Here is a 23,853-nt window from a genome sequence, read left to right as displayed (position 1 = left end):
ATTATAGTGCAATAATAATTCGCTATTGTCATTATCATGACTAAAATTGTGTATTTCAACAACAAAAAGTGTAACACATTGTATTGATGATGAAATTAGAAATCGCGGGAACGAAGCACGTATTTAGACAATACAGAGCAAAAGTGACTGAGGTACACCAAACAGTTTGTTTCTACAAGTTCAAGTGACAAAAGCAGGGTTAATAAACAATGTATTGAAGTATGGACACGAAAACTCGCGTGAATTACTGTAAAATTGATGCTCTAAGAAAAAGCGCGTTTGTACATAATCGCGGGTGAACCAGCCAAAATTCCGTTACGAAAGTATGAGGAGCATGCTCCCAAGTGACTTTGTATCCAAAATTATCTTTTGAATGGTGTAAGTCACTCAGTTTGATGTGGACCTATAAACTGTTACCGTATTTGCGGGTGTTGGCTGTGGCGCAATTGTTGGATGACGTCACCCAGACTGTGAGCGGCCATCCAAAGCATTTGAAGCAGTTCACGCACCGTGACATCAAGGGTTTGGATAGCGGAGGTGCACTACACTGTAGAGTTGTGGCGATTCGTTTATGAGTCGTTCATTTGAACGACTCTAAATAAAGAATCGTAAGAATCGAATCGTGATACGGACGAATCGTCGTTCAAAAGAATCGTAAGAACGATTGCGTGTTTCCGAGTCGTGATGATTCCAAGTTCCAACGATTCATCGATTCTTAGTACGCTATGCTTCGAAGGCATCTTCCGGATTCATGCCGAGTCGTGCCGAATGATTACGACCGCCAGATGGCAGTCAAGTGGAGGATGCGTGTGAACAAAGGAAGCTCGGAAGGAACAAACGAAGTTCGTGGGCCGTAATATTACTTGACATGAAAACCAAGCTGACACTTGGCGGTGGCTGATGGGAACAAGCGTAAAGGAATTTCCCATTTACTGTCCCTATATAGTGCACATACGCGGATTCGTATCATCCTACGTTTTTCTGTGCTCTTTCCAATTCCACAGCACCTTATATTTCACAATAAAGCAACTGTCAGCCCTCACACACTGCAAATTTAGCTTAACTTTTGTTTCGTCGAAATACAAAGCATAGGTATTTTGCTTTTAATTTGTCTGAGAACTTGCTTCTGCCACTACTATTTACGTGAGAAGACGACATACTTCTAAAGTGTAGGACACAATCGTATACAGCGACATTACTTCACTGCTAATTTGCTAATTCTGTTAGTTCCACCAGTCCCGCCACTAAATGGCTGTCGCACTAGACCAATATTACAGAGCCTACATACCGTCTTTAAACTAAAGCTTTTTAAGTAATAATTTCCAGTTCGAGTTTTAAAATGTTATCCTGTTCACATTCATATTAAATTTTAGTGAAGTAATGTCGACGTATACGACTAAATCCTATTGTGTAGAAGTATGTCGTCTTCTCACGTAAACAGTAGTGACAGTGGCAAGTTCTCAGACAAATTAAAAGCCAAATACCTATGCTTTGTATTTAGAAGAAATGAAAGTTAAGCTAAATTTCCTGTGTCGGAGGGCTGTCAGCTGCGTTATGAATTACAAGGGTGATGTGGACTTGGAAAGACATCTTAGCACAGGAAAACTTAGAATGATATGAGCCAAACCACGTCTGCCTCACTGCTAGATTTTGTTATTATAAAACAGACGTCTGCAGTTAGGCGCGTTCAAGCCACACAACCAAACTGGCATACCACGTAATTTTGCACCACCTTCCGCACAAATCGACTCCTCTCTCCTGGCATACTGAAATAAAACAATAGATGCAATCAAATCAAACGTGACCTTTCAACAATTAAGGCATTACACGTATAAATCGAGAATCGCACTTGTAACGTCATATGCATGTTTACTCATAAATAAACTATTTCTGGCATATCTTATCAGTTCGATTCTAACGCCTTTGACAATTTTAGACCTGTCCTGCCATCTGTGAGTAAGATGTAGAACTTATTGCATTCCGTAAGAATCGTGCCATCGCAGACTAGAATAAATCGTGAAAGAATCGTGAACGAATCGTAGGAATCGATTCGCAATGTGAGATTGAATCGTAGGAATCGAATCAGGAAAAAGAATCGTGTTGCCCAACTCTACTACACTGACTGGTGACTACCGCGGAGCCAAGTGGCTGAAGTAGAAACAACAACGACATCTAGTGGCGAACCCCCGAAGCATACGACGCCTGTGCCATCTACTCGCCGATTAGCGGAATATGTGACAGCAGTTCCATCCCGCCACCAACACCCGAACTACGATATTCCGTAACAACGCTTCGGCTGATAAGCCGGAGGAGCCAACGCCAACACGACTAGTAGCGCGACTTCAGACGTCAAAACATCGCGAGGGGTGAGTGAGGACGATTTTGCTGACGCGATATTGGTACTGCACTATCTTCAAAGCGTGGAAGGAACATCAAATTAAATTTGGCAATTGCAAAAAATAAAAAAAGCAATATTTTTTAACTTTTTTTACGAGTTTTTTTCTGAAGCATGGTATGCTAATATGTGGGTGTTTTCATGCTGTACAGCACAGAATAGTGTCTCATTTGCATCATTTATTGTAAATTACATGTTGATATATCTTCTAGTGGTTGTGTGTATGTTACTTCTAGAGTTTGTGTATAAATGCGGTCATTGATGTTTGATCTGGGTAGGCTTCTGTAATTTATGGCGTTCAGTGAGGAGGTCTGTTTTGCCAATCTATGTTATCCTTATACAGTGAAGGATTATTTAATTATTAGCTAATTAGTGAGTGTTTGGGTTACTCGGAGGTCATTTTATTTTTCTTGTCTGTGCATAGTGAATAGTTGAGAATAGATCCTGAACTGAAAGAAAAGGTTGTGGAGGAGGTAGTTGAGGAGGTAGTTAGAAATATAGAGATAGGGGAGGAGGACAAGGATGAGTCAGGAATTGGTAGTAGCGGAATGTCAGTGGACAGCCCATTGGGTCATTCAACCAGTTACCCTGAGACACTGGTAAAACCAATTAGAAAGGAACTCAGTCGAGAGGATGGAGAATCGCAGTCAGTAATATTCAAGATTCCCAAGGAATCAACAAGCGTATAGAAGAGATGTCCAAAAGAAACGAGGAAATCAAGAAAGGAAATGAAGCGTATAGATGTCCAAAGGAAATGAACAAATCAAGAAAGAAAACAAAGAAGTAAAGAAAAGTTTAGCTGAGATCTCCCAAGAAAACTTAAGGAAAGGACTGTAGGAATTCCAGGAACAGATGAGAATAAATCTTAAAGAGAGAGATGACAAGCTTATGTCGAGGGCGTCAAAACCGAGTTGGAAGGGACAATGCAAAAAATTGAAACACATCAACACCAACAGATTAAAGATGTGGTACAAGTACAACAGCAATGCCATGTTAATATTGGTAAATTGGGAAATAGGCAAGAGAAATTGGTGGAGGCTGTGGACATATAGTCACAAATGAGGGCAAACAGTTGCAGGGGGAAGTCCAACAGCTATAAACTAAAACCGAAGATATTGATATGAAGATAAGGGATGCCACCTTAACAGTAGGGGAGGGCAATGTCATCACATTAATGAATGCTGGTAATAGGTACACCCAGACCCACATGGGGCAAAAATATAAACCCAAAGGGGCATTGCATCCAATGATATTTACTAAGTGGTTACGGGGAGTTTTCCCGGCACACTTACGAGATGCAGATAAAATTCAGTTCGCAGTAGACACAATGGAGGGTGAAGCTTTCACCTGGGGAGTTAGGAAGAAAGAAGAAGTTACCAGCTACAGTCAATTTGAGGAAGAGTTTTTAAAGAAATACTGGTCCAAAAGTTACCAGTGTGCAACACTTGAAGATTTACTGCGTCACAAGTCCCTTAATATATGGAGAGGTACCTTGAGAGAAATTGCTGAGCATCTGTGGGAATTGATTGAAACATTTGAGCAACCATTGAATGATGACATAATGATATCAGCAAGTAAAAGGAGATTAAGTCACAGGATGCAAGAAAACTTATCCGGAAGCCTGATTAAAGATAAAGATACTTTAATGGAAGTATTGGAGCAATTAGAAACTATTCGTGCACAGAAAAACAACCAGATGCGTGATCAGAACCAAGGTGGAAATAGTTATCATCAAAGTCAGTTTAATGGACCACCAAATTACAGAGGTAGAGGTGGGGGTAATGGATATAGGAACCGCGGCAATGGTCGACAGTTTTACCACAATCATAGGAGAGATGATGATGACAGGAATTATGAGAGGGGAGAAGGTAGACGAAGGGATCATGAGGTACGAATTGAAGAAATAAGAGACCCGGCAAACTAAATGGCACTCCAGATGTGGTCCAATCAGGAGTGAGACATACTGGGACCAACATTAAGCTTAGTAGACATGATGAGGGAGGCGAGTTGAGGGAAGACTTAATGGAAGAAAGTCAGCAAATTTCCAAAGAACTTGTGTTACCCATGGTTAGAGTCAGAATGTACAGTCTGGATGTTGATGCCCTAGTAGACACAGGAAGTGAAGCTTGTGCTATATCCCAGAAATTATATGAACAAGTTTTAAATGTCAGATTCAGTTGACCAAGTTTTCCAGTGATGAGTGTGAGAGTTGTGAATGCTGTTGGTACCAAGAGCAAGCCCATTAAAGAGCAGGTGTTAGCTTTAAAGTTGATGGAGAATATGAGGCGATGTTCTTAGTGGTGTCAGGGTTCAACGTGCCGATCGTTTTGGGGATAGACTATTTGAACGGGGTGGAACCAATAGTCAGGTTTGACAAAGCCATCATAGAGGTAAAAGGAGGAGAAAGGAAAAAGTTGAAATTTACTGAAAGGTGTGAAACAGTGGATGAGAAAGAATTTAAACAAGTGAGCTTATGTTGTGAGGAGGAGCCGGCAGAAGGACAGCGAGATGAGGAGCCAGAGGAAGAATGTATGCTGATATTCTATGAGGAATTAATACAAGATGATCAACACTGAGAAGATATGATAGGCAAGAAATTGGAAAAAAATGACACACTTGGAAGAAGAGATTCAGGCTGCAATACTGCGTAAACATCAGAAGGTTTTCTCTCAACAGCCTGGCATTATGAGAGGGATAGAGTGAAAATTAAAGATAAAGGATCACAAACCATTCAGTATCAAACAATACTAGGGTGTACGACCCGGGAGATCCGGGAAAATCCCAGGAATTTTTTCATCCGGGAGAAAACTGGGAAAATCCTGCGAATTTTTTTAGAATTCCAGGAATTTTTCATTGTTTTAATTTTTGTTAAATTTTTGTAATTTTGATTGGTAAGAACCGATACTCTAACAAAGGATATTACTGTATCCCACTACTGCAGAATAATACTTAAACAATAAACCATAAAGAAGAGAAAAACATGAAAATAACTTAAATTGAAAAGGAAATGCACCATGTACAACAACACACACAGTGCTCATGCAAGTGTCTGCCAACAGCAACATGTGTCAAAGGCCTTAGGAAGTCTATGCAATGCTTCATAACAACCAATTGCTTCCGATGAGCATGAAATCTCAACTGTTTACATTAGATTCATTTTAGCAGTCACAAGCGGGCGCATGCACATGTGTAGTTGAGTCACGATTGAGTTGTAGATTCTCCCGCTTCGGCTACAGGAATGTGGCTGTTGGCTGTGCAGGCAGTCGCAGCAAGCAGCTAGATGCTACTGGGAAAAGGGGGTGCAAAATTCATATTCTTGAGGGAAAAATACTAGTTTCACAAAGCACCTAGCATCCAGCGCACATTTGTCTATCGATTATTGATATGATTATAATAGAAGGAAACATTCCACATAGGAAAAATATACCTAAAAACAAAGATGATGTGACTTACCAAATGAAAGTGCTGGCAGGTCGACAGACACACAAACGAACACAAACATACACACAAAATTCAAGCTTTTGCAACAAACTGTTGCCTCATCAGGACAGAGGGAAGGAGAGGGAAAGACGAAAGGATCTCCCTTAAAACCCACATCTTTTCGTCTTTCCCTCTCCTTCCCTCTTTCCTGATGAGGCAACAGTTTGTTGCGAAAGCTTGAATTTTGTGTGTATGTTTGTGTTTGTTTGTGTGTCAGTCGACCTGCCAGCACTTTCATTTGGTAAGTCACATCATCTTTGTTTTTAGGTAGATTATTGATATGATATTGAAATGCTTCCCGGTTGGCTTTTGAACATTTTTTACACATTTTAAGTTGATTTCTGTATGAATTATAATTTGATTTTTGAATGCGTGAATAGTGTATTTGATGTCTCTGTCAGGAGAATCCTCGTCACATCTAGAAATAAACTTTCTGCAGACAAAAGGGGACGGGGCTATACGAGCTGAGCGGAGTAAAGCCGAACGGATGAATGCCAATCGCTGTTTGATTATGTGGTTGATTGGGTTTGCGAATGATCAGCGTTGTTATAATTATTAGCAAAATCCAAAAATTAAGACTACCAGAATGGAAATAAACAACTGACAGGAATAACAGGTGAGTAAGATTACGTGTTATCTTCTCGGTGTATCCAAGAAAATAAAATTTTGACAGAAAATTTTTTGGCCAGATTGCTACAGTAGTAAGGACCAGTTGTACAGTCCCCAGCTAGCAGCCACTTTAAGTTCTATTCTGGAAGTAACACGGAAAACAAGTTGTACGAACACGTAATAATGCCTAACCGGAAAATAATCATGGGATAACTAAACCTGTGATTCTGGAAGGGTTAGTGAAGTTAATCAGTGAACAAATTTTGACTATGGTAGGAATAGCTGCAGAATTGGTGATTACAAGGTTGTTTGTTGCAATGAGGAAGGAGAAGAAACGGGGACATCACACAAATTATGGAAGAATAAGACAATTCCAAATTTATATATACAAATTTCGTAATACTACATTTCGATCTCATGCTTGAGAAACTGGTGCTTATGAATGAAATGTGAAACTATTTCCTAATATAAAGCTTTTTGCTTGTAGTAGGCGTAATAGGCATTTGATATTGGTACTTTGTGAATTATATTCTGTCTTGTTATTAAAAACGGCCATTTGTGCCAAAACAATCTTGTTTAGGCCTATTTGGTGTGTGTTACAAAATTGCTACAATATTAGAAAGACCTATTTTGTTTTATCTAGCAGACAGTGACAAAATAGATGTAGTCAGATCAAGAAACCACACCAGTCTTAGGTATTATTTGTGTTAACAGCTTCTTCAGTATTAGATAATGACATTTTGATTTTTCATGTAGCAAAACATTTGACGAATTTCAATGAGATATTAGGTTCTTTCGCAGAAAGGAAAGTTCGCTTTGTAAAGATGTAGCAAGACTAGAGAGAGAAAAATGCTAGGAGCTAAGGATTGAAGAAATGTGCACCTTTACTTATCTCTTGTCTTTACTGGTTTTAGGTATCCAATATTTAATTTTATACCACACAAAACAGCAAGTTATTAGCTAATAGGCAATAAAGAGTGCAAATTTTCTGAAGATTTATTGTTCTCCCAATTACAAGTAATCCCATCTGCTATTAATTGTGAGATTCTTTTTTAAGAAGGGCAGGCTGTCAAACTGGCCGACTGGGAGCAGGAGAGGCACCACAGGACATTTCAATTTCCACTGTCCTGAATATAGTTTGATGGCATCCATTACAAAATATACACGTTTCAATTCCACAGAGCGAAATACAGTGACGTGCGATAGAAGAATGCTGTGTGAAAAGGTGTGGCACTGCACTTTGGCACACTTAAGACCAAACAACATGTCTTACATTTCCTTGAACATGTATGTCTTATGTTTCAGACTTCACAGAAAGATGTGCGCTACAAGATGAACATATTTTTGAAAATTCGATTTTTTTTTTTTTAATATTGACCCGGTTCACAAATATCTTGGATCCGAGGCTGATGCGCAAAGCAGCCTGAGTTACAGTGGGTTGTCTTCATGTGACCCATGATTACATTTAGTGATTTTGCTGTTTCCCCTTCGTTTACTCTCACGTCAAATGAAAACAAAACGGATATCTGTGGTTGGTAGCTATCAAGTGAATTAAAATACATTCACATAATTATGGAAGGCTAAAATGTGTCAGTAATTTCAGGTTTTATTTTATTTCTACCTTTGTGACAGTCAAGCATTAATCGCCTTGCGGAAAAATGAAGGTTTTTTTTTTCTGTTTGCTAAAGAACTTTGACTTTTGTTAACCTTTTCCGCAGATGCAGTCAATGTATTTGAAACAAAATTTTTAATTCCACAGTACTGGCTTGTTTCAACTGTTCGCTGCATTTCTAGTGCACGTTTGCATCTTCTAGCACATATGGCATAATAAAGAACCAAACATGATATAATACAGTACTGGTGCTCCAAGAAAATTTGCACTCTGAAAACCAGACTGAAAATCTTACTGTCAGGTCGAGGACTACTTCATTGGGAATCTGGACATATGAATGTGCACTTTAAATGTGCACATTTTAGTATGGTTCACGAAATTCTGATGCTCTTGGAGTATCCTCTGATGTCTTGTTTCTCTTATGACATGATGTATGATCTTTTAATGTTGTACATGTACGTACATACAGGCATCCTAAGTCATGCAAGCGCAGTGTTGCCTGTTATCTGTGCTCTCTGGCAATTCATGAAACAGATGTATTTCTAACAGGTCACAGGAAAATATTGTAAATGGTGGTTTGAAAAGCATTACTTTGAAAGTAAATATCCTTTTATATAAGTTGAACTATGTGTGAGAATGTACCATGAATTTCTTAAATCACAGAGCGTTTGTTCTCATTTAAAAATCAATTCTTTGATGACGAGCCATTTAGAAGAATTTTAAACGCCGAAGAGCAGATATTTATGACACTATTAAAAATTTTACTGGCACATTTGTGTGATATATCTTAAAGTATAACACGCGCAAAAAAGATCAACATTATATGCGAAAACTTAGCTTCTCTTGCGGCTTATTACCCTTAGAGACCAATATTATATGTGAAAGCTTTGCTTTTCTTGTAGCAACACTATGTATATTAACTTAAACTATTAACTTTACCTGTTTGTGTGTTCGTGCTACTTAACAGTGATGTTCCTGTTGGCTGACTACATCATGTGTCCTATGCTCTGAATATCCACTGCCATTGGCTGGCGAGATCACGTGACATGAGCTAAGACTGGCTTGTAGAGGTGGGCCAAACGGTTATTCTGGAGTAACCGTTATCACAGTTCCAGTTATTCTTTGATAACTGTTATCGTTAACAGTTATTAATAACTGCCAAGTTATTTTTCGCTAGCGAATACCGATAACTCCGACAGTTAAATAACGACATAATTGTAATCCATCAGTTTAGTTATCAGTATAACTGCGAGTAGTGTGAAATAGCAGGAATGTCGTATGAATCGTGTCATAACCTCAGCTTATTAACTCCGGGTACATTTTAGTTGATGTTAGAACGATTATTAGTGTTTCAGATTATATGTTTGTAGGTTATCGGTCGCTATTAGAAATATTATCTTCGCAGCTGCGACAGAAAGTACGCGGAACTTCGCCAAAGCACTGTTTAAGTAAAACGATAACAACGTGCGTTTTTAAGTATGAAGTAATATGTAAACTGAGTACTGTAGGTTAAATTTGAAGCTTAATTTCTTGTGCTGCTCACATAATAGAATAAAGTGTACAGCCTTGTAATACAACAAAAAATATGCGTAATGTGACAGATTCGTTTACTCTTCTGCTGTAAAAGCTAGTCCTATTGGGGAAAGTGTGAGTACGCTAATCCAAGTTTTATGTCAGATTTGGAAACTGCTCGATTTCTCCAGCTACAGCATGTTTATAACATATGAAGACATGCAGATCGAAAAGGTTGACAGTGTTACATTTCTGGGACTACAACTCGATAATATATTCAGTTGGGAAGAGCATACCACATTTTTTCATTCTATTATTTCGTAAGGGAGCATAATCTGTGGTAACTTATCAAACGTAGCAAAAGTTTTTCGCATGTAAAAGCGTGTAATAAAAATCGTTTGTGATATCAATTCAAGAACATCATGTAGGAACCTGTTCAAGGAACTTTGTATTCTAACTACTGCTTCCTAGTATATTTATTTCTTAATGAAATTTGTTACAAATATTTCCAACCAATAGCTTAATACATAATATCAGTACTAGAAATGGGAACAGCAATCTACATAAAGACCTAAAATCACTTACCTTGGTCCAAAAGGGGTCCAATATTCAGGAACATGCATTTTCAATAAACTGCCAGCAAGTCAGCAGCCATTAAAAACTTGGTTTCAGATAAAGCACGGTTTACAGTGTGTTTGAAAGACTATTTGATACAGAAGTGTCTGATTCCACCCGTCATCAATATGCCGGAAATATCTATTTTAAGTGTTTCTATGACGTTAATACATACACATGGCAACAAACACGAAGATACATATAAATAATACAATAATATTTCCCATCAAAAATACAATCAAACCAACGGGACAACTGCGGGAAGTTGGGGGTTTTAGAGTGAGGACGAGCTAGTAAAAAAAACACACCATGATCCCAAAACACAAAATGAAGAACAAAAAGAAAAAAAAAAAATACAGCATTCTGCTACACCAACAAAAATCTGCAGGAATCGGACACTTCCCTTGAACAATATAGGTCAACCATAGGTGACCATACCAAAACGCCAATACCCACAACTAAAAGTATGAAAATTGGAATCGGACATTTTCCTTGACCTACATAGGTCAACCTCAGATGACGATACTAAAACATCAGCACATACAACTATGAAAATGGGAATCAGTCATTTCCGGTGAACTATATAGGTCCACCACAGCTACTGATGCCAAAAAACCAACACCTACAACTGCGAAAAATAAAACCACAATCCCAAAAGTCCACAAATCAATCATCCCTACATAAATTAAATCACATTCAATACTTCATAAATACACAAAACATCACAGCTAGAAAAAAAAAAAGAATAATTACCACCAGCAAATTCCGGCACTGCAACCTAGATCGACACACACAAAAACCAACTCATAAACACCGTGCCGTAATGACATTCACACACTACAACACCTTTACGTCGAAGCAGACGGGTGGAATCAGACGCTTCCATTGACCGCTCCTTCTACTCTGTAGATGAATATCGTAACAGAGAGTGATAGACCAACTTAGGTAAAAATTCTGCTATATTTCAGTTTTGACAGCACTTGGTTGCAACAGTCAAGATCGGGTATTCTGTGTATGATAAATTTATTGAAAGTGCTTATCTGTGTTTTATTCTGACAGTGTATCAATTCTGTAAATATTAGCAGTTACTGTGATATATTCACATATTTTGACAATCTCCTGACAAATGATGAGGATAATAATTATTATATTCCACTGTATTATGTTATACGTTCTGACATGTTATTTGTCATTCGCAACGGCCAGCGGCAATTTCCGATGAAGTACGTAAATATTTGTTCGCTCCAGTAACTATCGTCTCTGTAATATCACCGGGGTCTAAGACTGGAGTCACTGAGTCAGGAACACAGACACACAGTTATTCCGTTACCAACTTCCAGGTTACTTGTAATGATAGTCCGATAACTGCTAGAGAGCGAGAACTGTGGGCCAATAACGATAACTGCCAGAGGAAAATACCTATCTCTGACAGTTATTTCCATAGTCGCTCGAATTCCTTATGGTACCTCTCTTTATACAACCCGTCCAAGCTAAATTGATATATGAGGCGGTGGCTTAAGGGAACGACCGTACTTGTTAATGCCTGTACTGCAGCTCCTATCAGCCACTGCTCGGACATTAATCTTATTTATTTGTTTGTGCTAAAAGTAACGAAGGCACACGATATAGTACACAGTTCTTATCAACAGATGGCGCGCAGTCTCACAGTTATTCCCATGGCCTATAGAACGCCTTCCAAATGGTCTATCCTCTCCTTAGTTCCTAGCCAGTTCTCCGATGAGTTGACGGGAAAGCGTAGTACGATCGTCGGTCAACAGATGGCGCAAGGCACTGTTGACATTAGACAATTATTGAAATAACTGCTTGTATCAGAGGAACGGTTATCGCAGTAACCGTTAGTTTTCAGTAACCGGTTATTTCTATCAGTTACGTTATTTTTTGCCACCTCTACTGGCTTGCAAATGCGCATCACAGTCTCTATTTCAATGATTTGGAAAGTAACATGTGGTGTTTGTTGGAATTCCAATGTATACTTTCATAATATGAAAATACGCAGTGTACATTTTGCTGCACATGAAAGATATTTCGAAAACGTGTCTTTTTTCCTGAGTTTTGTTTTCTGAAGTGCCAAGAAATTCTATACCCGTGTATAAAACCATAACCAGTCAAAGGATTGATGAAGGAAAATATACTGTCACTTAACATGGAAAAAGCATGTTTTCACCTGGGAGAAAGTGTATTTTTAACCCGGAAAAATCCGGGAATTTTTTTTCCTTGCCTGCGTGTACACCCTGAATACCCCATTCCTCAAGCAAGAGGGAGTGCAGTGGAAGAAGAGATTCAGAGGATGGTGGATCTTGGCATCATAGAGAGAACGAATAGTCAATACAATAGTCAGCTATTTGTGGTAGATAAAAAATATGGGAAGGTAAGAATAGTTTTGGATGCATGCACGGCAAACAGGATCATTCAGCCAGAGCGAGACAAACCAGAGACAATAGAAGAGCTAATCCAGAAATTTCAAGGAGCAAAGATACTCAGTAGTATTGACTTGAATGCTGGGTACTGGCAGATACCGTTGGCCCCTGAGTCTCGCCAGTATACAGCCTTTACATATGCTGGTAGGTGTTACCAGTTTAGGGTTTTACCATTCGGGCTTAATGTATCTGTTTCGGAATTTATTCAAGCAGTGGAAAGTCACTGTCTTTGTAGATGATGTATTGATCGGGAGTGAAATGTGGGAAGAGCATTTGGACAAATTATATGCTGTATTAGAAGCATTTGAGGTAGCAGGAGTGACAGCAAACCTAGATAAGTCAGAGTTTGGCACATCTCAGATAAAATTTTTGGGCCACGTCATTTCAGAGGATGGTATCTACCCTGAACCAAGCAAATTGGAGCCAATTAGTCAGCTTCCGGTGCCAAGTAGAAAGAAAAAAATTGAGAACATTCTGCAGAATTCTGAGAATTCGGCAGGAAATTCATAAAGGAGGCGGTACTAAATGCACCAAATTTGAGGAAGCTGACTAAGGTGAAGATGTCATGGCATTGGAATGAGGAATGTCAAGAGGAATTTGAAGGCATTAAAGAAACTCTATGCAATGCAGAGATACTCTGACATCTGGACTTTACTAAAGACTTCTGTTTGGAGGCAGACAGCTTGGATTATGGATTGGGCATACATTTATACTAAGTGGAGAAAAACGGGCAGGACGAGATCATAAAAACTATAGTCTTTGGTAGCAGAAGCCTGAATGCATGGGAAAGACAATATTCTATTACTGAATGGGAAGTGCTTGCAATAGTTTGGAGCTTCAAATGATTCTGTTACTACTTAGGATGAAGACGTGAAAGTGGTCACATACCACAAGGCCCTGACATTTTTAACAACCAGTAGACTGAGGCATAGTCGCCTAATAAGATGGGCTCTTGCCCTGCAAGACTACGACTTTGAAATAATATACAAGCCTGGAAAAACAACCACGATACTGGATGCGCTACCAAGACTACCACTTGATTCACGGGAAATAGTGATGAGCAGACCTCCAGGTGAAGAAGCTGGATGAACTTAATGAAGGGAGTGCAACGTGAAGAGTTCATAAGGAGGATCCTGAGATATGTACGTAGGGAACAGAATGAGGATGACAGACTGAAGTTGATTAAGAGCAAGTACAGGTGTGCTGGAGAAGAGAAGATCCGCCTGTATTATTATATCCACAACGGGATACTGTACAAGAGGATCAACGAGAATGAAGAAAATTGGAAACTGTGTATACTGGAGCATGTAGTGGACAAGTTGATCTGGTATACTCATTATAGTAATTCTCATTATGGGCCCAAGAAGGGTAGTCGTCCAAATAATTCAGTCAGGAACCATGTAACAAATTTATAGTTGACTTATATAAGGACAAGAGTTACTGTTGACGTAGAGTGTGAGATGTCAAAGAATCAATAAGTTAAAAAACAATTTAGTGTCAGTACATCACAAAATTATTAGTGCCAGAAGTAATAACATGAGAACCAGGTCAGAAAGCCAATGTTCACACAATTTGGTGGGAAGCTAATTGGTCAAACAAGAGTTTGTGCAGTCTTGTAGAGTTGTTTTATGAGGCATGAAAAGGTCAAGCAATTGAAAAGAATCGAAGTAATGTATTAGCTTGTAAGTAGTAAAGCATATAAAGAAACAAGTACACATGAAGAGGTACTTGTTCGAATAAATGATGTGGAATATGATGTACAGAGTGGTCAAGGAGTGTGGAGTAGTATTTTAATGTAGTTATTGCAGCGAATATGGAGGGTTGATGTAGGTTGAAGATATAAATTTACTTGCAGTTGAAGTGTCTGTTAAGTTGAGGGAGTTACGTGTAATGAAGTGAAGTGTATTGAGTATGAGATGTTCGAAGAATGTCATTTAACACACAAGCAACATCTGTTTGCAGGTATTTGTAGGTATACATGGTGACCTAAAGTATGCTATTAAAACAGGAAGTGTAACTCATGAGTAATGAGTAATTCATGTATCCAATTAGCTATCAGAGTCAATTATGGTTGTGCTTAGGTCAAGCTTCATAAGCAGAATTTTGGCACTGTTTAATGAATAATAAATGTCCATATAACAGATTTGGATTAATGTCAATATAACAGGAATTATTGTACATCTCATCTGAGCATTAGTGATAACAATCCACATATGGCAATATAAATGTTTGGCAAAATGAAATGCTCAGTAATTTAAAATTTTTCATTGGGTGACCACATTAGTTATAGCAATGCAAATAGTTATGTAAGACATATTTAGTGCAATAACGGAGCATTTAAGATTATTGAATCAATCTGCAGAGGTATGAGGAATTGTAAAATAAGTGCATAAGTCAAGGTTTAAATGCTCTGTTTTGTTCTCATTTTCAGTTTCGCTTGTCTTAAAGACTCAAGTGAATAAGTTGTGAATTTCTTCCTTAACTTTTCATGTGTGTTGACCAAGTGAAATATAACTTAGAGTGATAGTATTATGGACGGCAGGGACCCCGCTGAAAGGACGGCATACCAAAGGGGTAACTGGCATTTGACTGGTTTTTTTCTTGTCTTTGCTGTAGCAAGTTACAGAAGATTAACCAGTAACAAATATGTAGCTAACAGCCATATAAACCTTTGACAGTGAAGATTTTTGGTAATTGAATGTGAGATAAAGTTTGTAAAAATATTTACCATGTTATGTTAATTAAGATAGATTAATGTTGTATGATGTTTCTCTATGGGCAGTTTGCTAGCGGAGTCAATAGAGTATTATTTGTGATATGTTGTAAGTTTCAGTATGTGAACCAGAATCTAATGTTCCTCATCTTAATTTATATGCTGTGTAATGAGTTTTTGCTATTATTCTTTGTCGCCTATGGCTACAAAGAAGGTTTTTAGGGTGGGGATGTAAGGGTTCCATGATTAGTATCCGACAACCAGGTCGTTTGCAGCCAGGAGTCGATTGTTGAGCGCTGCAGGAGGCAGTGAGATTAGTGTCGAGTGAGAAACAATACTGGGAAGACGGGCACGAATGGTGGTTGAGCCGAGTTCGGTGTCAATGGCGGATGTGCCGGGTGAGCAGTAAATGGTAAATTCACCGGAGTATGACAAATGAGCGTGTCTCCCTGATCGTTGTAGGGTAGACTGTCATCGGTACCGATTCGTGAGTGATATAAAACCAAAAGTGACAAGTGCCGAATTACGTGTTTCGCGTAAACCGCGTCGGCCAGCAACAACCGTGGATTGCAGTGAGGATTGTTGTGAATGATAACCATCATCATTACGTGTGGCAAAGTACTTAGAAACAGCAACCAATAAAAGATATAACCGTAATTAAACGTTTTAGGTGAACGTAGCAACTGCCTCAGAATTTGTGTGTTAGTAGAAAATGCATATCAGTTTGTACATCGCAACCTTTATGGTCTTTAATAATAGAGAAACTTTCAATCATTAACTATTCCGTCTCAGAACAGCTGCATTCGGTTGAAATACCCCTGAAACCACAGCAGAAAAACCGATAGCCTTTCATTCATTAAGGACACGGTCATATAATAATATTTAACTGTTCGGCGGCTTCGGTAAATCACACAACACCTAATAAAGGCCATAACGGGGGTGTTTCAACATGTCCTATATCCATGTAAAAAGAGATCTATGGATGAATAAAGCTACTACTACTACTACTACTACTACTACTACTACTGGGTGACCATTTTGTCTCTTTGCGCGTGTGTGTGTGTGTGTGTGTGTGTGTGTGTGTACTTATGCGCACACGCATGCTTGTGCATGTGCATGCTTGCATTTGTGTGTGAAGGTATTGGTTATACTGGTTGTTAGCAGTGCATTCTTTACAGAAGTGGCCTACAGTTGCTGCTTCTGCATTCTAATGTATGACTCGATTTGTTACCATCACTGGCGTTTCTTCTCCATGATGTCATTTACGGAACACAGTGTGTCAATGACTGAATGAATGAATATTTATACATGGCCCACTTCTCTCATATAGCCCCATACTGGCCACTATATACACTCCTGGAAATGGAAAAAAGAACACATTGACACCGGTGTGTCAGACCCACCATACTTGCTCCGGACACTGCGAGAGGGCTGTACAAGCAATGATCACACACACGGCACAGCGGACACACCAGGAACCGCGGTGTTGGCCATCGAATGGCGCTAGCTGCGCAGCATTTGTGCACCACCACCGTCAGTGTCAGCCAGTTTGCCGTGGCATACGGAGCTCCATCACAGTCTTTAACACTGGTAGCATGCCGCGACAGCGTGGACGTGAACCGTATGTGCAGTTGACGGACTTTGAGCGAGGGCGTATAGTGGGCATGCGGGAGGCCGGGTGGACATACCGCCGAATTGCTCAACACGTGGGGCGTGAGGTCTCCACAGTACATCAATGTTGTCGCCAGTGGTCGGCGGAAGGTGCACGTGCCCGTCGACCTGGGACCAGACCGCAGCGACGCACGGATGCACGCCAAGACCGTAGGATCCTATGCAGTGCCGTAGGGGACCACACCGCCACTTCCCAGCAAATTAGGGACACTGTTGCTCCTGGGGTATCGGCGAGGACCATTCGCAACCATCTCCATGAAGCTGGGCTACGGTCCCGCACACCGTTAGGCCGTCTTCCGCTCACGCCCAAACATCGTGCAGCCCGCCTCCAGTGGTGTCGCGACAGGCGTGAATGGAGGGACGAATGGAGACGTGTCGTCTTCAGCGATGAGAGTCGCTTCTGCCTTGGTGCCAATGATGGTCGTATGCGTGTTTGGCGCCGTGCAGGTGAGCGCCACAATCAGGACTGCATACGACCGAGGCACACAGGGCCAACACCCGGCATCATGGTGTGGGGAGCGATCTCCTACACTGGCCGTACACCACTGGTGATCGTCGAGAGGACACTGAATAGTGCACGGTACATCCAAACCGTCATCGAACCCATCGTTCTACCATTCCTAGACCGGCAAGGGAACTTGCTGTTCCAACAGGACAATGCACGTTTGCATGTATCCCGTGCCACCCAACGTGCTCTAGAAGGTGTAAGTCAACTACCCTGGCCAGCAAGATCTCCGGATCTGTCCCCCATTGAGCATGTTTGGGACTGGATGAAGCGTCGTCTCACGCGGTCTGCACGTCCAGCACGAACGCTGGTCCAACTGAGGCGCCAGGTGGAAATGGCATGGCAAGCTGTTCCACAGGACTACATCCAGCATCTCTACGATCGTCTCCATGGGAGAATAGCAGCCTGCATTGCTGCGAAAGGTGGATATACACTGTACTAGTGCCAACATTGTGCATGCTCTGTTGCCTGTGTCTATGTGCCTGTGGTTCTGTCAGTGTGATCATGTGATGTATCTGACCCCAGGAATGTGTCAATAAAGTTTCCCCTTCCTGGGACAATGAATTCACGGTGTTCTTATTTCAATTTCCAGGAGTGTATATCTAAGAACCCCATTTGACAACCATTTCATTATCACTAAGTGGTCAGTACATAATGTAACCTAAAATGGATCTGATTTTAGTGCACAGCACTGCAGGAAGTTCTAGTAATCTGCTGGTGAAATAATCCTTCCATTACCACAATTTAAACTGGTTACCTTGATGATGAGCACCACTGCACAAGTGAGAAATAGTGACTGTGGCTACAGAAGCAGTTGCTGGTGAAATAATCCTTCCATTACCACAATTTAAACTGGCTACCTTGATGATGAGCACCACTGCACAAGTGAGCAATAGTGACTGTGGCTACAGAAGCAGTTGCTTTACTAGTGACATATGTAAATCAGTGTGCTCCATACTCTCCATTCTCTCAGACTGCACTTGTTTTTGTTTTCCAGCTGTAATGATGTAGAGCATCTATCCAGTGATGTAAAGAATTAAGTGGATAGTAAAATTGACTACAAACACAAACTGAAATTATATCTGCTTGACAGCTCCTTCTACTCCACAGAAGGATTTCTAGGGCTATAGTTTTTTATGTCTGCATGTTTAAGAGATTTAGAGAGATAGATATTGAATATATTTAAGTACAAATCATGGTAAGCATGTAAGAAAAACACTTCACAAATAATGTAATTGGTCAGCATGTTGTTATGTTTTCCACTGAGAAGATGTACTATAACTGTAAAGCAGACTCATTCCACACCATATTGAGAGTTTGCAATTGTAATCCATGGAACATACAAGCTATTAACTAACCGATTAGCATCTGAAAACTTGTGGTAATATTGCAACATAATTAAATGTATTCCAGTTCATCATTTTTGCGTGTTCCAGGAAATTGAATGACACATTTGGAGCCTGTGGTCGCCCTCATGTAGGGTGGCAAATTGACCCATTTGGTCACTCTCGGGAAATGGCTTCTTTGTTTAGCCAATTTGGATATGATGGTGTGTTCTTTGCCAGGGCAGACTACCAAGACCTAAAGCATCGCTTCGACACAAAAACCACCCAGATGATTTGGCAAGGAAGCTCAAATTTAGGTAAAAGTTCTAAAGCAAAAACTCTACATATTACTGTAAATCTCTGTGGGTTGCAGTGGATTTCCCACTATATAGTGCAATTAATGTTCATTCCATTCACAGGAGTTCCAATATTTCTATGGAATCGAAACTGATCTTCCCCGAGGTCAGCTTCTACCAGTTTTTCCATTCGTCTGTAAAGAATTCGCGTTAGTATTTTGCTTTTGTGGCTTATTAAACTGATATTTCGGTAATTTTCACATCTGTCAACACCTGCTTTCTTTGGGACTGGAATTATTCTATTCTTCTTGAAGTCTGAGGGTATTTTGTTTGTCTCATACATCTTGCTCACCAGATGGTAGAGTTTTGTCAGGACTGGCTCTCCCAAGGCTGTCAGTAGTTCTAATGGAATGTTGTCTACTCCCGGGTCCTCCTTAATTTATCTAATATGTAGTGAGGAAGAGGTGTCATCATTTGTTGATGACAGACAAAAATTTATGTAGCAGAGTTCTGTCATTTTCTTGAGAAACACATATGCAATTTTGTTTAACTTATATTCCTGACCTACTTAGTGCCTGTAGCTCTGTGTTAATACTCAACTGGAAAGGTAATTACAGATTCCCTGCCAAAAAGTCCTCAGTCCAGTCACAAATTTTGCCATACTTTTGACAATAACCATAGGTGAGGTACAGAGTCATATGCTTTTTGGGAATCAAGGAATCCTGCATCTTCCTGACTGCCTGATCCAAAGCTTTCAGTATGTCACTTGAGAAAAGTTTGAGTTGGGTTTCACACGGTCAAAGTTTTCAGAATCCATTTTGCCTGGTTCAAGATACCTCATTATGTTTGAGCTCAGAATATGTTCTAAGATTCAATAACAAATCAATGTCGAATGCTAGATGGTACTTTTGTGGACCCCTTCTACTGCTTTCTTGTAAACAGGCATGACTTGTGCTATCTCCCAACTGCTGGCCATGCGTTTGAGTGATCTACAATAGATTTCATCAAGAGAGGGGCTAACTCAGATGCAAGTTCAGAATAGAATCTGGCAGGGATTCCATTAGGCCCTGGAGCTTCATTCTACGAGGGTCACTCCAAAAGAAATGTACACTATTTTTTTTTTAAATCCATCTTTTATTCTACATGTTTGAAAGTTTTACAGTATGTAGATACATCCTTTAGGAACAACATTTTCATTTCTCCACATAATTTCCATCCCTCTCAACTGCCTTATGCCATCTTGGAACCAGCACCTGTATACCCGCAATGTAAAATTCTGGACCAACCTGTTGGAGCCACTGTTTGGCTGCATGCACAAGGGAGTCATCGTCTTCAAACCTTGTTCCATGAAGAGAGTCTTTCAGTTTCGCAAAGAAATGATAGTCACATGGAGCCAGGTCAGGACTGTAAGGCGGGTGTTTCAGTGTTGTCCATCTGAGTTTTGTGATCGCTTCCATGGTTTTTTGACTGACATGTGGCTGTGCATTGTCGTGCAACAGCAAAACATCCTGCTTTTGCCAATGTGGTCAAACACGACTCAGTCGAGCTTGAAGTTTCTTCATTGTTGTCACATATGCATCAGAATTTATGGCGGTTCCACTTGGCATGATGTCCACAAGCAAGATTCCTTCGGAATCGAAAAACACCGTAGCCATAAGTTTCCCAGCAGAAGGTGTGGTTTTGAATTTTTTTTTTCTTGGGTGAATTTGCATAATGCCACTCCATTGATTGCCTCTTCATCTCTGGTGAAAAATAATGGAGCCACGTTTAATCAACTGTCACAATTCTTCCAAGAAATTCATCTCCACCATTCTCGTACTGTTCCAAAAGTTCGCTGCATACCGTTTTTCTTGTTTCTTTGTGAACCACTGTCAACATCTTGGGAACCCACCTGGCACAAACCTTTTTTAATGCCAACACTTTCAGTATTCTGCAAACACTTCCTTCCCCTATCCCAGTGTAGCATGACAATTCGTTCACTGTGATGCGTCTATCAGCAGTCACCAATTTGTTAACTCTCTGCACATTGTCTGGAGTGTGTGTGGTATGAGGCCTGCCGCTGCGAGGACAATCCTCAATATTGCCATGCCCGTTTTCATCATGAAACCTGCCTGCCCACCGAGTAACTGTACTGTGATCGACAGCAGCATCTTCATACGTCTTTTTCAACCTCTTGTGGATGTTTCCCACTGTCTCGTTTTCACAGCACAGGAATTCTATGACAGCATGTTGCTAATTCTATGACAGCATGTTGCTTCTGATGAACATCAAGTGTAGCATACATCTTGAAGACCTGGCGCCACTCACGGGAACAGGTTGAACTAAGTTTGAAAACAAGTGGGAAGGATGTATCTACACACTGTAAAACTTTCACACATGCAGAATGAAACTGTATTTTTACAAAAATAGTGTGCATTTCTTTTGGAATGACCCTCATATTTTAATGATTTCAGATGTCTCTCAACATCATTGACACTAACACTTATTTCACGTATCTGGTCAGTGGTGTGAGGATTAAATTGGGGCAATATTTCAGCTTTTGCTTTGCTACCTTCAATTTCAGTTCCTGCCTCATTTGTGAGTGACTTCACACTAACTTCGGTGCCACTAATAATCTTTGTATCTGACAAGAATTCTATCACTAGGGGTAAGATAGATACTGCCTACAGGAAAATTAAAGAGACCTTTGGAGAAAACAGAACCACTTGCATGAATATCTAGCCATCCCTGCTTAGCCATTTTTTCTTTAGTTTTGTGGATGGTCATGTGACGCTATTTTGGTACAGTAGTCACTGAAGACTTCACACATTGCCCTCTTGACAGCCAAATGCATTTCATCGTGCATTTCTCTATCTATAGCCCTACGCTTTCTTTTACACTTATTATGCAGCAATTATTCTCAAGTTTCTGTCCAGTGACTATACCGTGAAGAGTTCCTCCCATTATGAACTGTTCTGTTGGGTTCACACGAATTCAGTGCACGGTCAACTACTCTTTTAAACTTGAGACACAGTTCCTCCGACACGCTGCTGCATTGTGCTGAATGTTTCAAGTTGTTCTTTGAGATATGAGGCTATTGCTTTTTTATCTAGTTTACTAAACATTTATGTCTTTCTACTTGCTTTAGTTGTCCTTTGTACTTTGGAAATCATTGTTATCACAATTGTGTTAAGTTCACTGACACCAGTTGCAATGTGGACAGCCTCAAAGTGGTTACATCCACGTGTTACTATTAGATCTAATGTATTTCCATTACGAGTGGGGTTCCAAACTATCTGATCTAGGAAGTTTTCAGAGAAGGCATTTAGTAATGTTTGTTTTACAGGATGTCTTGTCATAACCACCACTAAGAAACTGTAATTTTCCCAACTGACTGCTGGATGATTAGTCTTCACCAATAATTACAGTAAGATTTTGTACAAGCGAACTGTTTACATCAGGAGGTGAGTTTGGTGGCAGATAGATGGATCCAATTACCATTTTATGCCCACCCCTGACACTGAGCCTTGCCCAAACAGTCTTGGTGGATTTGGGATTTTTGTCTATTATGGCAAATACACCTCCTCCATTTTCCATTAGCATACCTTTCAATAAATATTTAAATTTTCATATGTCACTACTATCAATTTCAGGCTTCAACCAGCTTTTTGTACCTGATATAAGTGAGCTTCACTGCTTTCCAAGAGTGATTCTAACTCCGACAATGTGTTACAATTGCTTTGGTAGTTAACTACCAGGGTTTTAACACTCTTGCCTGTAGGAAGTATTCTTTTGGATTTTACACTTATAATTCTCCGTCTTCTACAGCTATCATTGTCTGGACTGGGTGGAGAGTTGCCCATATATAGCAGAGGATCAAGTAGGTAAAAAGACGAGGGCTAATAGAAATCCTTGGGTAACAGATGAGATATTGAATTTAATTGATGAAAGGAGAAAATATAAAAATCCAGTAAATGAAGCGGGCAAAAAGCATACAAATGTACAGTTCGCTTGTACAAAATCTTACTGTAATTATTGGTGAAGACTAATCATCCAGCAGTCAGTTGGGAAAATTACAGTTTCTTAGTGGTGGTTATGACAAGACATCCTGTAAAACAAACATTACTAAATGCCTTCTCTGAAAACTTCCTAGATCAGATAGTTTGGAACCCCACTCGTAATGGAAATACATTAGATCTAATAGTAACACGTGGATGTAACCACTTTGAGGCTGTCCACATTGCAACTGGTGTCAGTGAACTTAACACAATTGTGATAACAATGATTTCCAAAGTACAAAGGACAACTAAAGCAAGTAGAAAGACATAAATGTTTAGTAAACTAGATAAAAAAGCAATAGCCTCATATCTCAAAGAACAACTTGAAACATTCAGCACAATGCAGCAGCGTGTCGGAGGAAATGTGTCTCAAGTTTAAAAGAGTAGTTGACCGTGCACTGAATTCGTGTGAACCCAACAGAACAGTTCATAATGGGAGGAACTCTTCACGGTATAGTCACTGGACAGAAACTTGAGAATAATTGCTGCATAATAAGTGTAAAAGAAAGCGTAGGGCTATAGATAGAGAAATGCACGATGAAATGCATTTGGCTGTCAAGAGGGCAATGTGTGAAGTCTTCAGTGACTACTGTACCAAAATAGCGTCACATGACCATCCACAAAACTAAAGAAAAAATGGCTAAG

The 23,853-nt window shown here is 39.9% G+C and overlaps 1 protein-coding gene across 6 annotated transcripts in view; it reads left to right on the top strand.

Annotated features, from left to right (window-relative positions):
• Window positions 1-23,853, top strand: part of LOC126095120 (lysosomal alpha-mannosidase-like) — a 292,752-nt gene that overhangs the window by 140,759 nt on the left and 128,140 nt on the right. For 5 of the 6 annotated variants that reach the window (XM_049909857.1, XM_049909838.1, XM_049909864.1 and 2 more), the window contains one exon: window positions 18,987-19,192. In XM_049909857.1, coding sequence (XP_049765814.1) covers window positions 18,987-19,192 — 206 coding nt within the window. Of the gene's footprint in view, window positions 1-15,185; window positions 15,236-18,986; window positions 19,193-23,853 lie in introns of those variants that run through there. The other variant, XM_049909872.1, reaches the window with a different exon arrangement.

This window comes from Schistocerca cancellata, chromosome 1 (genome assembly GCF_023864275.1).
Source record: "Schistocerca cancellata isolate TAMUIC-IGC-003103 chromosome 1, iqSchCanc2.1, whole genome shotgun sequence".
NCBI lineage: Eukaryota > Metazoa > Arthropoda > Insecta > Orthoptera > Acrididae > Schistocerca > Schistocerca cancellata.
This window is presented reverse-complemented; position numbering and strand designations above follow the sequence as displayed.